Source organism: Balaenoptera musculus, chromosome 7, assembly GCF_009873245.2.
Source record: "Balaenoptera musculus isolate JJ_BM4_2016_0621 chromosome 7, mBalMus1.pri.v3, whole genome shotgun sequence".
Lineage (NCBI taxonomy): Eukaryota > Metazoa > Chordata > Mammalia > Artiodactyla > Balaenopteridae > Balaenoptera > Balaenoptera musculus.
In genome coordinates this window covers 79,307,751-79,325,337 of record NC_045791.1, presented here as the reverse complement: position 1 = coordinate 79,325,337, position 17,587 = coordinate 79,307,751, and the positions used below count along the sequence as shown (strand labels likewise).

Here is a 17,587-nt window from a genome sequence, read left to right as displayed (position 1 = left end):
TGATGACATTATTTAGAGTTGAATTCTTGGCATTAATTAAATATTTTAAGGTTATCAAGGAAGTACTGGAAGTATATACAGATCTATGTCTGGTAGAATATAATGTTAAATTCCTGAGAGAACATTGCTCTGAGTGGGATATATTTTACAATCACATTGTCCCATGTTTGAGGAGACAGAGTTGACCACTTTGACTAGAGAAATGGAACAGATACCAACCTAGGGGTGATGCTTGGTACCTCCCATGTGATAATTGTTTTTCTCCCACCTCATCTTTATCATCATTGATTTTTTATTTCATTTCTTTTTTTTTCTCCTATTTCTTTGCAGAGGGGAGAAGTACATGGGAATGTGGCAAGATGATGTATGTCAAGGGAATGGTGTGGTAGTTACCCAGTTTGGATTATACTATGAAGGCAACTTCCACCTTAATAAAATGATGGTGAGTGGAATATTTTACATATAGTTACTGTTGACTTTTTGAAACTCCTATGTCCTTAACTTTTTAACTCATCTTTTTATTAGTGTTCTACCTTTCCTAGTACTATTTTTCTTGTCTTAAGATTATGTAAGGCTCTGGGGGATGTGACTGTGGGTATCCTAAGTTACTGTGTGTTTTATGTGTTGTGATTTTTGTTTTGTTTCTTCACATAGGGAAATGGAGTTTTACTTTCTGAAGATGATACTATCTATGAGGGAGAATTTTCAGATGATTGGACCCTGAGTGGAAAGGTTGGAAACTTCTTTCTTTCTCTGATAATCTTTTACTAATTTTTCCTGACCTTTAAAAAGCTAACCTATAATAAAATTCACCTGTTTTAAGCATATATTTCAATGATTTTTAGTAAATACGCAGAGTTGTGCAACCATTACCACCATCCAGTTTGAGATCATTTCCATCACCCAAAAAGATTTCCTTCACCATCTCCTGCCCATTTGCAGTCACTCCCTGGTTCCACCTCCAGTCCCAGACAACCTCTGATGGACTTTATAGATTTGCCCTTTCAGGTCCTTTCATATAATTGGAATCATACAGCAAGTATTCTCTTCCCTGTGGCTTCTCACATTTAGTATGTTTTTGAGGTTTTTCTATATTGTGGCATGTGCAGTACTTTATTCCTTTTTATTACTGAATAAAAACCACATTTTGTTTATCCCTTCACCACTTGATGGGCATTGGATTATTTCCAACTTTAGACTGTTTCCAACTTTGGGCTACTATGAATACTGAAGTTGACTGCAACTTCTTCTTCTTTTTTTAGTTGAAATATGGTTGATTTACAATATTGTGTTAGTTTCAGGTGTACAGCATAATGACTCAGTATTTTTGCAGATTATACTACATTATAGGTTATTACAAGGTAATGGGGATAATTTCTTGTGCTATACAGTATATCCTTATTGCTTATCTATTTCATATATAGTTGTTTGTATCTGTTAATCCCATACCCCTAATTTGTCCTTATACCATCCACTCCCCTTTGGTAACCACAGGTTTGTTTTCTGTATGTGTGAGTCTGTTTCTGTTCCATTTACATTTAAAACTTCTTGTGTGAACATGTGTTTTCATTTCTCTTGGGTGGATACCTAGGAGTGCAGTTGCTGGGTTGTATGGAAAATTGATGTTTAACATATTAAGAAACTGCCAAACTGTTTTCCAAAGTGGCTGCATCATTTTACATTCCCATCATCAGTGTATGAGGATTCTAATTTATTCACATCTTTGCCAGTATTTTTTATTTTTTTTTCCTCTTTGTCATTCTAGTGGGTGTGAAGTGATATGGTTTTAATTGACTTTCCCTAAATGACTAATAGACTCATTATAGAGCATATCTTCATGTACTTACTAGCCATTCATCTGTCTTCTTTGATGAAATGTATATTCAAATATTTTGATATTTTAAGAATTTGCTTGTTTATAGTCTTATTGAATTTTAAGGATTTCTTTATATAGTCTGGATACAAGTTCTTTATCAGATACAGGGTTCACAAATATTTTCTTGTAGTCTGTGTCTTGTCTTTTTGTTTTCTTAATAGTGCCTTTTGAAGTACAAAAGTTTTTAATTTTAATGAAGTCCAGTTTATCAAAAAAACTTTATGATGAATTATGCTTTTGATTTCATATCTAAGAAATCTTTGCCTAACTCAAGGTTACTAAGATTTCCTTCTGTGTTTTCTTTGAAAAGTTTTATAGTTTTAGCTCTTATGTTTAGGTCTATGATTCATTTTGAGGTAATTTGTGTATGATGTGAATTAAAAGTCTAAATTGATCTTATTGCATGTGGGAATCCAATTGCTTCAGCAAGTTTTCCCATTGACTTTTCTTGACACCTTTGTTGAGGTTAATTCACTATAAAATGTGTTTATTTTTGGACTCTGAATTATATTCCATTGATCTACATGTCTCTCCTTATGCCAGTACCATGCTGTCTTGATTACTATAGATTTCTAGTAAGTTGTGAAATCAGGAAGTGTAAGTTTTCCAACTTTGTTCTTTTTAATAATAATTGTGGCTATTCTGGATCCTTTGCCTTTCTATATAAATTTTAGGACTGGCTTGTTAAAATCTGCAGTAAAGCCTGCTGAGATTTTTATAGGGATTATTTTTACTCTACAGATCAAGTCTACTCTACAGATCATTGGGAAGAATTACCATCTTAATAATATTGAATCTTCCAATCCATGAATGTGGAATGTCCCTCCATTTATTTAGATCTTCTTTAATTTCTATCAGCAATGTTTTGTAGTTTTCAGTGTGCATATCTTTGGTTAAATTTATTCCTAAGCATTCTTCTTGATGCTATTATAGAGAGAATTATTTGCTTAATTTTATTTTTGGATTGTTCATTGCTATTATATAAAAATACAATTGATTTTTGTATTTTGTTCTTATATCCTGAAACCTTGCTGAATTCATGTATTAATTCTAGTAGGATTTTTTTAAATGGATTTCTTGCATACAGGATCATGTTATCTGCAAATAAAGACAGTTTTACTTCTTCTTTTGCCATCTGGAAGGATTTTTTTTCCTTGTCTGACTGCACTGGCTAGACTCTCCAGTAGATGTTGAATAGAAGTGGTAAGAGTGGACATCCTTGCCTTTTTCCCTGTTTTAGGGGAAAAGCATTAAATCTTCCACCATCAAGTATAATGCAGCTAAAGGTTTTTCATAGATTCATCAGATTGAGATAGTTCTTTTCTATTCCTAGTTTGTTGAGAGTTTTTGTTATGAACAGGTTTTAGATTATGTCAAAGGGCTTTTTCTGTGTCTACTGAGATGATTATGTGGTTTTTGCTCTTTATGCTATTAATACAGCATATTATATTGGCTGCTTTTCTGATGTTAAAGCAACCTTGTTTTCCTGGGATAAATCGTACTTAGTCATGGCATATAATCCTTTTTATATATTGCTAGAATTAATGCTAATATTTTGGTGAAGATTTTTACATTTATATTTATTAGGTATTTATTATATTTATGTTTATAGTTTTCTTTTTTCATGATGTTTGTCTTTGGTACTGAGGTAATACTGGCCTCATAGAATGAATTGGGAAGGGTTTCCTCCTTCTCCATTTTCGGAAAGAATTTGTAAAGCCTTAGTGTTATTATTGCTTCTTCGAATGTTTTAGAGAATTCACCAGTGAAATCATCTTGGCCTGAGCATTACTTTGTGAGAAGATTTTTAATTTCTAATTTAATTTCCTTACTTCTAATTAGTCTATTCAGACTTTTCATTTCTTCTTGAGGCACTTTTGGTAATTTGTTCCTCTTAAGAAATTTTTCTATTTCATCTAAGTTACCTAATTTATTGGCATAAAGTTGTTCTCTTAGTATTCCCTTCTAACCTTTTTAATTTTTGTAAGGTTGGTGTAATGTCCCATTTCTTGATTTTGTAATTTTATGTCTTCTCTTTTTTTTTCTTGATCTAGTTAAGTGTCTTTTTTTCTTGATCAGTCTTATTAAGTGTTTGTCAAGTTTGTATATCTTTTCAAAGAAGCAACTTTTGGCTTCATTCATTTTTGTCTGTTTTCTATCTCATTGATTTTTGCTCTAATTTTTATTATCTCCTTGCTTTGGGTTTAGTTTGCTTTTTCTAACTTTGTGAGGTGGAGTTTTAGATTACTGATTTGAGATCTTCCTTATTTTATAATATAAATGTTTACAGCTTTAAATTTGCCTCTAAGTACTGCTTTAGTAGCATCACATCAATTTAGATAAGTTGTGTATTCATTTCATTCAGGTAAAAATATTTTACCAATTTTTCCTGTGATTTTTCTTTAATCCATGGATTGTTTTCATATACTTTTTGTACATGCATGTACATACACCTTTTTAAAAAGAATTAGGGACTAGTTAAAAATGAAAATGTTAACCATTTAGTGCTTTTTTTTCTTGATTTTTAAGATTGAAAATATTTCCTCTAATTCCACGTTTTTTCTGACTTTACCTAGGGAACATTGACTTTGCCAAATGGAGACTACATTGAAGGTTATTTTAGTGGAGAATGGGGATCTGGGATAAAAATCACTGGAACGTACTGTAAGCCTAGTCTGTATGAGAGTGATAAAGACAGACCTAAAGTTTTGTGAGTAACTAGTGTTAATTATGGATTAATTATTGAATGTTTTGAGTTGTCTTGCTTTTATCAAAGCTGGTTAATATTTCAAATGCAGGACAAGTTTTTTAATTCTTTTTTTCTTTAAACAATGTATAACCTTGAATTGTAAACTGAAACTGCTGGCTTAGTTTATAGCTGTAGAGCTTAAATGTTTAAAATGATGAAAGTTCTGTGTGTGGGAATAATCTTACTGTTAATGGTGCAGGTATCCAAGTTGATTGAAAGAGAGATTTTAAATGGAAGCCCTGCACAACTTGATTTTGAAAAGTAAAGGTCAATCCTATATATACACTAATACGCTGCATATATTGGGAAAAGTCAGCGTCTTTAAGTGTATGATGTTTTTCCTCCAAGTTTTTGGCATATGTTTATTTCCCTTTATTGTTTCCAGCTTTAGCTTTGTTTTTGTATTTTGATAGCATCTCAGGAGCTTCATATACTTTCTGTACCATGTTTATTCTTAGTATTTTTAGAACCCAGTATGTAATGCATTTCACAGTTCTCAGTATGAGATGTGCAAGGCACAGAAAGTCCTCATTTTAGCAGGGATCAATTTTGCAACACCAATTCTGTGGAAATGTAGAAAGCAAAGGAGTCAGTTCTGATGTGCTTCCTACTTAATTCATATACTTTAGTATCTAATAAACACTAAGTAGCTAAAAACCATCCATTTAAATTTTTATTCAGTTTTTAAACAATGGAACCACCATCAGTTTAGGCAGTTTTTGTCACAGAAGTATTTGCAGTTGTATATTAGAAAGTTTCTGTTCTTCTGGGTTTTTGCACAAAATAAGTGATTAATGAGAGGCTGACGTGACCTTATTAGCAGGAAGCTTGGAAACCTGGCAGTGCCGGCTGATGAGAAGTGGAAAGCCGTGTTTGATGAATGTTGGCATCAGCTCGGCTGTGAGAACCCAGGCCAAGGGGAAGTTTGGAAAGCGTGGGACAATATTGCTGTGGCCTTGACTACCAGTCGGCGCCAACACAGAGACAGGTGCGTGAATGCCTGCCCAGCATAGGGCAGAGCCTGGTAGGAAGACGAAACTTAAAACCAGTAAGTTGTCAAGGCTTCCCACATTTAGTTTTTAAATATAACTTAAAAGTCAATTATGTACTTCTGGGTAAGGATGGATAAAACACACCTCCTTGTATTTGCTACTGAACTCAACTATAAAACCTAGGCAGAATGCATGGACATTTATTTGAAACTCTGAAAAGTAAATATCAGCAGGTGTTTTGGGGAAGAGCAGCTGAATTCTTAACTTCAATATTCCTCATCCTAAACCCAGTATAACCTGAAACTAGAAACAAGCACTGTGGTGCAGACAGACAGAGATCCAGAAAAACGCCTCTGTTTCTGGCTCAAGATGCAGAAAAGAGACTTCCTAAAGCTCAGAAAGAGTGGAGGAGGTACACTGGGTTTTCTCTCTCTCCTCTTTCTCCCCTTTCTCATGCCTCAGTCTGCAGGCACTTCTGTGGCAGGGGCAGTGATGGCTGCGGCTGGAGCAGCCATGAAACAGGATGTGTGCAGGAGCCAGCACTCTTGCAGGAGTAGACCCTTCTTCTCCCTTGATGGATCATCAGGTCCAAGAGTCCTGGCCAAACCTCATTGCTCTTTGGCCTCTCTCTCTATCCTCCTACCACTTCATGGAAGTGGGCAGTTTCTGGCTGGAGGACCTACAAGGGGAATCAGAAAATGCTGGGGAGGTCATGGAAAGAGAGGAGCTCTGGAAAGCAACCCTGTAAAGTTGTTTATGAACTCCTGGATTCACCCCAGACCTGCATGTGTGGATTTGATCTGAATCAGCCAAACACTTTGAGAACTCAGCTACTAAGTTGACTTCCACCTAGGTCCCAGACTAACACCTCAGTGGTACTCACAGAACAGACCCAGATAGGACTGCAAAGCCCTTGAGAAGTGAGCTAACATTGGAACCACAGCCCACAGATGGCTGAAACAAAAGTATCAGCTGTTTCAGAGATTCCCAAGATCACCTACACGTTCAGTGATTCACTAGACAGACTCATAAGACTCAACATATAGTCGTACTCACAGCTAAGAGTTATTACAGCAACACAGTAAGGCTCCACAGCCCAATCATAAGGGAAGAAGACACAGGCAGAGTCTGGAGGAACCCATGTGCAAGCTTCCCATGCTCTGTCCTTTCTGTGAGGGGTCACACAGAGCACACTCTCTCCCAGAGCAGTAAAATGCAGCCACACATATACAATGTTTCTGCTCAGGGAAGCCCATCAGAGATGCAGTGCCCCAGATTTTTACTGGGGACTAGTCACATAGGCATCCTGTGCTTAGCAACTACCAAAATTCCATAGTCCCAGAAGGAAGCAGATGTTCACCACAAATCACTTTGTTAGTACAGTCTATGGACAGCAAAATATCCTTATCAGTTAGGAAATGTTTCATATTAGTATAGGGAACTTTTAGAAAGCTTAGTTCCCAGGTACCAGCCAAGGGCCAACTTTATAAGCAGGTCCTTGTAAAGATAACAGTTTCAGTTCTACTATGTTTACTATGTTATGGATGGCTACATTCTCCATTAGGATATAAACAAGACCCCAAATCTCGTAACATAATACTCATAATGTCCAGGAAATAAACCAAAATTACATGGCAATCAAAGAACCATGAAAACCTCAACTCATTTGGGGAAAGACAATCAATAGACATCAACAACCCCCTACCATAGATTTTGGAATTATCTGACAAGAACTTTAAAGCAGCTATTATAAAAATGCTCAAATGAGCAATTGCAAACATCCTTGAAACAAGTATTAAAATTGAAAGTATCAGCAAAGAAATAGAAGATATAAAGATGAACCAAATCAAAATTTTTGAATTGAAAAATACAGTAACCAAAATTTTAAAAATCACTGGGTGGGGTCAGTAGCAGATTAGAGATTACAGCAGAAGAGTCAGTAAATGTGAAAATAGATTGGTAGAAATTATTTAAAATGAACAACAGAACGTGAAAAAAAAGTGAATAGAGCTCTAAGGACCTGAGAGTCTAATATTTGTGTCCTTGGAATCCCAGAAGGAAAGGAGAAAAATTGTGGGGCTGAAAAAATATTTGAATAAATAGTGGTTGAAATGTTCCCAAGTTTGGTGAAAGACATAAACCTACACATTCAAGAAGCTGAACAAACGGCATCCTAGAAAAAACCAAATATCCATGTACAGACACGTTACATTCAAATTGGAAGGAAAAAATCTTGAAAGCAGATAGAGCAAAATTTTGCATTACGTATATGAAAACAGCAATTCAAATGGCTGCATATTTGTCGTTAGAAACCTTGGTGGTCAAAAGGAAGTCGCACAACAATTTTGAAGTGCTGAAAGAAAAATTACAGACGTACTCTTCATTTCTCTTTTTCTACTTTTTTCTTATTTTCTTCCCTTTTCTCCTTTTCCTTTTTCCTGCTTTTGTTTTTCTCCATCTGCCATTCTTCATATTTCCTTATTTAACTTGGCCAGTCACTTCTGCAGGCATTGACTAGCATTCATATCTAAAGAACTTGCTAATCCCTACAGTATAGGAAGAAGGTTTTGTTTTGTTTTTTCCTGTGTTTGGGATAAATGGGAATTGATTATAGTGTTTCATTCATGAAGTTTATAATTTTTACCTCCTACTCTTTCTATCAGTAGAAAAAATGGAAACTCTCAGGATTGATTAAAGCTGTGGACCTGCCCTTGTGTGGGATGCAGTTGGTCACCCTTCTCTGATAGAGCCCATGTGCATAGACATTGAGACTTGAGCCCTACAGTTAACCTTGGTTAACTCTTTTTGGGTGTTTCCAATAAGTAAGAATGAAAGAACTTTTGTATAAAACCACATTGCTGCCACAAAGGTCTTATTTGTTTATCTAAACCAGTATCATAATGATAATTGTGCACTGTTTCTAATTTCTCATTGATTGTAATCTAATAGAGTGCCATTACCAAAAACTTCAGTTGATGACTAGTATGTGTTTTATCTTAGCCTCTTCATCCAGAGCTTCCCTTTTACCCATTGCGTGCTTACCGCACCACTGTTGTGGCATCCGCATTATCTCCTTACTTCTTGAGCTCATTTCCATTTCAGCCTTTGCCATTTGATTTATTTTCCTTAATCCTTAGCTCTCCCTCTCCCCTTTATTCCATTTTTATTATCACTAACAAGTCTATCGCCAGTTTTCTCTTCAAGCTAATGTTGTAGTGTTTTCCAACACCATGGTTTCTGTTGGTGCAACATCTTCATTAATTTATTGTGGTTGGTGTGGAGTAACATTAAATGCTACTTTGAATGACTGTTACATGAACCTAACAGCAGGTCAGTTACCAATTATGCACACATTTGGGCTGAACACTGTGCTGGATGCTCCATTTCATCCTGAGTTGGTGACTGCGCTTCACGTGCACTCACAATTATCTTGCTTTCTTGAAATGTATGATAGGCTTTCTTTTCTCTTTTTATAGTCCAGAGATATTAAGTCGTTCACAGACTCAGACACTAGAGAGTTTGGAATTCATTCCTCAGCATGTTGGTGCCTTCTCTGTGGAGAAATATGATGACATCAAGAAATATTTAATAAAGGTAAACAAGAGTCAAAACCATGCCAGTCTTGTGAATTAATGATACAACTGACATGATATATCATTCAAATGTACTCACAGTTTATTGTTACTCATATCCTGTTTTTGCTTTTGAGGTATGTCTTTCGTTAGTTCTCTGACTACTAAAAGCACATTTCTCCCTAAAGATTGACCTATTGTGATAGAACTTTATAAGTTTTGTAAAGTGTTCAAGGGGGTTCTGGACATCTGGGGTCAGAGTTTATGATGGCTTTTTGTTTGTAACGTTAGCAAACTAGAGATTGTATAAATAAAGCATGCTGCCCTCACCCCATGGTTATGCTGTCTTTGCTTCCTTCTCAAACCCTGTGAGATCAGCCCACAATTTAAAGAATGACATGTATTGACATGGGGGTGCAGGAAGGAGTATTAGGAGAAATCAAGGGAACTGAACAGTGATTGTTTCAGAGCATAATCAACTGTCATTATTCAGTTTTCTGGAAAGTAACATTTCATATACTTTTCATGACATTTAAGGTATGTTAGAACCTTTTTTTTTTTTTTTCCTTCCTTCGGCCGTGCCATGTAGCATTTGGGATCCTAGTTCCCCGACCAGGGATCGAACCCGTGCCCCCTGCAGTGGAAGCGTGGAGTCCTAACCACTGGACCTCCAGGGAATTCCCTTAGAACCTTTCTTTTAATATTCTTTATCAGTATATCCAAAGCTATCTTCCCAAAATGTTAAAAGGATTCTTTAAGAATAGGGACTCCATATAATTTGGGTAGACTCAACACTTTCAGAAAAGTTGAAGTATTTAAATTTTCCTGGTCCAAAAGTAGACTCTTGACAGTTTGAAAATTGCTCATCATTTATGAAAGTGTTTCTTTTTGATCGATCAATTGTTTCTGCTGTTAATGCACACTGACTGGCTGCGTCGATTCTCTTGCTGCTCAGGCCTGCGACACTCCTCTGCACCCACTGGGCAGGCTCGTGGAGACACTGGTTGCAGTGTATAGAATGACGTATGTGGGTGTGGGAGCCAACCGCCGGCTGCTGCAGGAGGCTGTGAAGGAGATTACATCCTACCTGAAGCGAATTTTCCAGCTGGTGAGGTGAGAGATCTTTTCACTGAAGTCATCAAGAAAATGGTTTTATGCCACAGATCCTTCAATAGATTAAATAATGAAAGCATGTTTTTACTTTGTGTTTATGCTATAACTATAAAAAAAGATGGACGTTAGCCATTGTAACTTTATGTCTTTCTTTTTTTTTTTATAGCTACTTTATTTATTTATTTATTTATTATTTTTGTCTGTGTTGGGTCTTCGGTTCCTACGAGGGCTTTCTCTAGTTACGGCAAGTGGGGGCCACTCTTCATCGCGGTGCGGGGACTGCTCTTCATCGCGGTGCGCGGGCCTTTCACTATCGCGGCCCCTCTCATTGCGGGGCACAGGCTCCAGACGCGCAGGCTCAGTAGTTGTGGCTCACGGGCCCAGCTGCTCCGTGGCATGTGGGATCTTCCCAGACCAGGGCTCGAACCTGTGTCCCCTGCATTAGCAGGCAGATTCTCAACCACTGCGCCACCAGGGAAGCCCCTTTATGTCTTTCTTACTCATTGGGTATAATAGAAGGCTAAAATAAAATTTTTTAATACCAATGTTGGTATGAAATATAGTAGTCTTATTTGGATTTAATCTCTAGGCAAAATCATGTCTCTAAAGCCTAACCACAGAGAAGATAAAGTCTAATGTGAAGTTTTAGCCCTGAGTATTTATGTCCTATTCCTTGACAACAGCCTGTTTGTTCACTTTATTCAACAAATGTTTGAGTGCATCTATGTGTTAGCCACCATTCTGGCCCTTGGAGGAATTTATCAGTAAACCAACCCCCCCAAAAGAAAGAGAGAGAGAGAAAATCTGTACTCTCATGGGGCTTCCATTCTACTGGGGACAGAGTAAACAGAATATGTAATATGTGAGATGATGATTCATGTGATGGAGGGGAAGAGAATGGAGCTGGAGGTGAGATGCTGCTATTTTAAACGGAAGGTCAAGGAGACATGACTAATAAGGTAATATCTGAGCAGAGACTTTGAAGAAGGTGAGAAAGCAAGCAAGCATCTTTTCGAAGGAGAGTTTCAGGCAGCAAGCAAGTTTGGAACTTATGAAATTCAAGATATTTTACTGGGTTTAAGCCAACAAGTAAATACTGTATTGAGATAGTTATACAAAAGTTTATGAATTTGTCCCAGAAAAACCTCCTTATATTATTTAGCCTCAAAACTGATAAATGCATTTGGAAATGTTTCAGTTTGGAGGGGGCAGTGTTATCTACTAAAGAGATCACTGGGCTAGGATTGTTTCAGCTCTGACATTAGCTAGATGGGTGAAATGAAGGTAAGTTTCCTGAACTTTATAGTTTACTATAAAATCGAGGCAGGGGCATGGTAAAAGTCTACAAAAATACAGAAGATTGCAAACTGCCTGTAAAGAGTTAAGGTTTAAGTCTGTAAAAATAAAGAGGACAATAATCTTGTTTATGGTTAGAATCTACCATTTGCATACAAGAGGTGGGAAATAAAATCCAGGGAGAATTCAACGCCTAGGGAAAAATCCTCAACAATTTAGCAGCTCAATCATTTGGGAAAGTTTTTCAACAGCTTGGCTTTTTAAAAAAATTTTTAAATTTTTGCATGAATTGAGTTTTCATTTTTTCTTAATGTTGGACATTTAATTGTTTATATTCTGAAAACAATGATCTCTTCTTGAAGAGTCAATACACATAGACCTCAGATGAGATTTGCCAGTAAGAAAAACATATATAATATAGATCAGAATTGTTCATTCTTTAGTAACTAGACAGAAAAAACCAGAACAAATAGATTTTTTAGTGGTGTTATTCATTAGCTAGATTCTTAATTTTATCCTGTAAGAAGCATCAGTTAAGACTCTAAGGAAACTGACTTATTTAGTTGATAGAAAGTTTGGTTTTATTGGTCCTTAAAAGATTAAATAATGGAAATGTGTTTTTACTCTTTTTATCCACTCTAGAGTTGTAATTGTGTAATGATATTCTTTATTCTTCCTTAGGTTCTTATTTCCTGAGCTTCCTGAAGAGGGCACCACAATTCCTCTCTCTGCTCCTCTGCCAACTGAAAGAAAATCCTTTTGCACTGGGAAGTCAGATTCCAGATCTGAATCACCAGAGCCAGGGTGAGTGGAGCTGGGTGGAGATGGTGAAGAAAGGGGGTGGGCACCAAGTGATCTTATGCAAAGAATCCCAGGAGAAGTTTTCTATGGATCTGTTTCCTTCTTTTTAAAATGATACGGTTGGGGGCTTCCCTGGTGGCACAGTGGTTAAGAATCCGCCTGCCAATGCAGGGGACAGAGGTTCGAGCCCTGGTCCGGGAAGATCCCACATGCCGCAAAGCAACTAAGTCTGTGCGCCACAACTACTGAGCCTGCGCTCTAGAGCCCGCGAGCCACAACTACTGAAGCCCGCGCACCTAGAGCCTGTGCTCCACAGCAAGGGAAGCCACTGCAATGAGAAGCCAGCGCACCGCAACAAAGAGTAGCCCCCGCTTGCTGCAACTAGAGAAAGCCTGTGCGCAGCAGTGAAGACCCAACACGGCCAAAAATAAATAAATAAATAAATTTATTTAAAATATAAAAAATTTTTAAAAAATAAATAAAATAATATGGCTGGACTTTGTGATCTCTGAGGTTCCTTTTAGGTCTCAAGTTCTGTTAGCCAAACCCCATGAAACTGTAACTACAAATGACTGGGCACAAAGGCCACTGAGCGAAGTAAATCATTCTGCCCTAGGACAACAGAGAAATCAGCCTTAAAATGGAAACAGAGTGGGCTTTCAGTTAGATTTTGAGTTTATGATAAGAATTCACAGTTGGCCCAAGACAAAACTCTGGGGCCATAGGTAGACTTCTCGTGTTAACTCCTTACATTCAAGAAGGAATATGACTGCTTCCTTACTCAAAAATTCCCATCTTTACTTTCAAGTTCTAGAAAATAAAGCTCCATGTTTGATTCTGTTTTCAATTTTAAGGTTAATGCTCCTCCCTCTCCCTCCAATATTTTGTAGTTACGTGGTAACAGGTTCTGGGTTACTGCTTCCTGTGCTCCTACCTCGGCTCTACCCTCCGCTGTTCATGCTTTATGCCCTGGATAATGATCGGGAGGAGGATGTTTACTGGGAATGTGTTCTCCGACTAAATAAGCAGCCAGACGTTGCTCTTTTGGGCTTCCTCGGGGTGCAGAGGTCAGTACAGTAATTATGAATGGAACCTAATTGTTTTAACTCAACGTGCAAACAGCATTATCGGGAATTTGGTACTTTGATATCTAATTGTATATATGATTTGCAGTTTATTTACCTATCGCATATCTGTCTTCAGCAAAATAGTGATGTTTTAAAATCTCTATTTCTGATAGTTTTTAGACACGAGTTTGAAATGTGAGTATTCTTCTGAATATAAGTAAATAATTTGAGTTATCCTGCCTGATATTTTGCAGTTCTTCAAAGCAAAATACATATATTCACATTTTCAGAAAGTTAATTGCATTCAATCTTTGGCGTTCTTCTTTCCCTTCTTTTCTCTTCTCTCCCCTCCCTCCCCATCTACAATTTCTCATTTAAAAGTTTAGAAGTGCCCTTTTTTGTTGTAGGGCATTGTTTCTTGTTAGTCCAAGGAAATACTAAGTGATTGTACTTTCTAGAAGTGTTAGGATAAAACTGATCACCCCAGCACCCAATAATTATATATTTGTGCTATCAGAAAAAAATGAATGAGCCTTAATTGGAAAGTAAATTTTTTCAGTGGAATGGTTTAATAGTAAAAATGAAGGAACTGTGGAATAGTTACTTTAAATGGGGACAAGGAAGTCAATCTAGTCATTAACTGTTTTTATGGGGACTAATTTACCATAAGGAACAACTTGTATTAACAATGTATGGATTTTGTTTTAGGAAATTTTGGCCAGTGACCTTGTCAATCCTTGGAGAGAGTAAAAAGGTATAGTGGATTTTAGTTTCCTCAGCAAATACGCTTTTATTTGGTGTGGGGGGATTCGAGATAGCAAAACAGTTTCTATTTTACTTCAGTAATATAATACCCAAGCATGAGTTATTCACTGAAGACCTGCATTCTGCCATTGGTATCATTTATGTTTCTTGTTGCTGCATAAGACAGCTTTCCTCTTTGACCTTTATAAATTCTTTTTTTGCAGGTTTTGCCAACCACAAAAGATGCTTGTTTTGCCTCAGCTGTAGAATGTTTACAGCAGATCAGGTAATCTCTAATTTGTTGAAAATTACATAAATCAAAGGAGCGGTTAGTCTATTAAGATACTGATGAGCTCTTATCTTTACCTAAGCTCTAACTCCACCTCCCAACCCCCCAAGATGGTGTCAAACTCAGCTTGAAGATCAGAAAGACTCTGAGACATTTGGGTTAACTTTTGCTCTTACAAGGCCCTTGCATTTTCAAAAGTGGTGGAGAACCTACCCAGTAATTTATCTACATAATCGTATCTTTAGCCAAATGGAAATTAACCAAACTTCTTACTCAGAGAAGAGCATGTATTAGGAAAATAAGATTCCACATGGGTAAAAGGAGATGATCTATGACTTAGTGAATTCTTTCATGTGAACCATTGATAGTTGGAGGCTTCTTTCCTCAAAGGACCATAGGATTACAGAGATCATCCCTTCCAGTGACTCCTTTTGCCTGATGTATCCAACTTAAGGCACGTGAGCCCTAAGAGGGTATATTTGTATCAAACAATTAGTATCAAATGGCTCTATTAAGAAAACCATAGGATGTCTTTTCGTCATTTATTTTTATTTTTTAATTTTTTTTTTAACAACAGCACAACATTTACCCCATCAGACAAACTTAAAGTCATCCAGCAGACTTTTGAAGAGATCTCTCAGAGTGTCCTGGCATCACTTCAGGAAGACTTCTTGTGGTCCATGGATGATTTGTTTCCTGTTTTCTTATATGTGGTGCTACGGGCCAGGTGACCAATCTCTTCTGACTTTAATATCAGTGACGTTATTTTAACAAGTCTGCCCCTTGCTTTTCTGAGCTGATGACAGGAACATGCTCCCCCACTGCAAAAACAATCCATTTCTGTTAACCCTTTTCACGACGGTGTTACCTTTTTGTTGAGCTGCTCGCTCTTTTCCTTTCAAATAGATTCGGAAGTAGGATGTACATATAAATGGAAATAACTCAATATCTTTTTCTTGTTGGGCAGGATTAGGAATTTAGGCTCTGAAGTACACCTCATCGAGGATCTGATGGACCCATATCTTCAGCATGGGGAACAGGGTATAATGTTCACCACTTTGAAGGTAAAGTATAGCTATTATTTAATATTTTTTTATGTTAAAATCTCTCCTTCATTTACCATATTATGAATCTATCATTAACCTTTCTTTTATATAAAACCTTAATGCAAACATTAAGTGCCTTTAGAGCACATACTGTTAATATTTTAAAATATGATAACATGTTAAAGTAGAATCATTCTCAAAATACTAAAGCAAATTATTCATTACCCAATCTTCCCTGTAAGTTGATCATTCAAATCGTTACAGATCCTTATAAATGTAGACTATCTATATAAATGTAACTTTAAAAAGGAAACAGAAAGAATTCTTAGTGTCCAAAAAAACATTCAACATTAGAGCTATTTAATGGAATTAAGGTAAAACACAGAAGGCAGTAGGTATGTAATGAATATGAATCGCATCTTCTTTCTTTCCCATTTATTGTAACCAGTAGGTTACAAATGAGGTTCTCTGATCTGGGTGTTCTGTAGGGATTGTTGGAAGTCATTTCAGTTCCCCTGCCTTGATTTTTCTTGGCATTTGATACAATCATTGTGAAGTTTATTGGAAGAATAACAAATAGAAAATGGCAAAAACACTTCTGAAAAAAAGAGAGGCAGAACAGATCCACTGTGTCAGTTAATGAAGTGTTATGAAATTACAATAATTAAGATAGTATGTTACTGTCATAGGAATACACAAATACCTTAGTGGAAGGGATAGCTCCCATATAGGGAGTATTATAATAAAAATTTCACATATGAAAATGGAAACATCAAACAAAAATGGAAAAGAGAATTATATAATAAATGGTCAAAGTATTGGAAGAGCTTATTAGCAGTTTTGGAGGGAAGGTGGCATCAGGGTGGAATCACTCACGTAGCGAATTACAGATGCCTTAGTAAGGTTTAAATATACAAAAAGGGAGACAGAAGAAAAGACAGGCAAATTAAAATGAGAAAAAACTAGAATTTAATATCAGGTTTCTGGCTTGGGCTAATTGTTTAAACTTTTCAACTTAAATATCATTAACATTTATAATAAATAAACTGAAAAGAGAGGGGGCAACTGGGGAAAATATTGGCTACCAATGACTTACATTATTAGTATTTATGTTATATGAAGATCATCTCTAAACATATCACCAAGGAAGAAATGAATTAATATATTTATATAAAAGAAAACACTCAGGGCTTCCCTGGTGGCGCAGTGGTTGAGAATCTGCCTGCCAATGCAGGGGACACGGGTTCGAGCCCTGGTCTGGGAAGGTCCCACATGCCGCGGAGCAACTAGGCCCGTGAGCCACAACTACTGAGCCTGCGTGTCTGGAGCCTGTGCTCTGCAACAAGAGAGGCCGCGACAGTGAGGCCCGTGCACCGCGATGAAGAGTGGCCCCCACTCGCCGCAACTAGAGAAAGCCCTCGCACAGAAAACGAAGACCCAACACAGCCAAAAATAAATAAATTAATTAATTAATTAAAAAAAAAATTCCTAAAGAAAACGCTCAACCTCACTGCCGATTTAAAGAAAGTGCCATTTTGTCCCTGCTAAATTAGCAAAAATGTTATAAAGTTATACCCAGGGCTGGTGGGGTTATAGTGAAATCAGAATTAGTCCCACATTGCTGATAAAGAATAAATCACCCTTTTAGAAAACAGTTGTTATTAACATTTATATCAACAACGTCAAAAATGTTTCTAGGGTTTGAGTAGTCCTACTCCTAGTGATTTATCCCAAGAAATTAAAGAATGGAATACACTGTGTATTATTTGGATGAAGTGTTCTTTGTAGTGGAACTCTCAAACCTGGATACTTTCAGAATCACTTGGAGATGCTTCTTAAAGATGCATTCCTGGAAATTCTGACTCACTAGGTCTGGAATGATGCTTAATCTTCACCTGTATGTTTATCAGACATGCTAGGTGATTCTGATTGTAGTTGTTTGTGTACCTTATACTGATCATCAGCATATTCTACATGTCCAGTCAATAGTGGCTGAACAAATTAAGGTATTTCTGCTTAATGAAGAATATTATACAGCTTGT

General features: G+C 36.7%; 1 protein-coding gene across 7 annotated transcripts in view; it reads left to right on the top strand.

The window, feature by feature from the left end:
• The window catches only part of ALS2 (alsin Rho guanine nucleotide exchange factor ALS2), an 88,652-nt gene that overhangs the window by 69,466 nt on the left and 1,599 nt on the right, over positions 1–17,587 (top strand). For 6 of the 7 annotated variants that reach the window (XM_036857367.1, XM_036857362.1, XM_036857360.1 and 3 more), the window contains 12 exons: positions 331–442; positions 655–732; positions 4,453–4,586; positions 5,446–5,613; positions 9,094–9,211; positions 10,145–10,302; positions 12,280–12,402; positions 13,290–13,466; positions 14,175–14,220; positions 14,435–14,496; positions 15,077–15,226; positions 15,467–15,563. In XM_036857367.1, coding sequence (XP_036713262.1) covers positions 331–442; positions 655–732; positions 4,453–4,586; positions 5,446–5,613; positions 9,094–9,211; positions 10,145–10,302; positions 12,280–12,402; positions 13,290–13,466; positions 14,175–14,220; positions 14,435–14,496; positions 15,077–15,226; positions 15,467–15,563 — 1,423 coding nt within the window. The remainder of the gene's footprint in view (positions 1–330; positions 443–654; positions 733–4,452; positions 4,587–5,445; positions 5,614–9,093; positions 9,212–10,144; positions 10,303–12,279; positions 12,403–13,289; positions 13,467–14,174; positions 14,221–14,434; positions 14,497–15,076; positions 15,227–15,466; positions 15,564–17,587) is intronic. The other variant, XM_036857364.1, reaches the window with a different exon arrangement.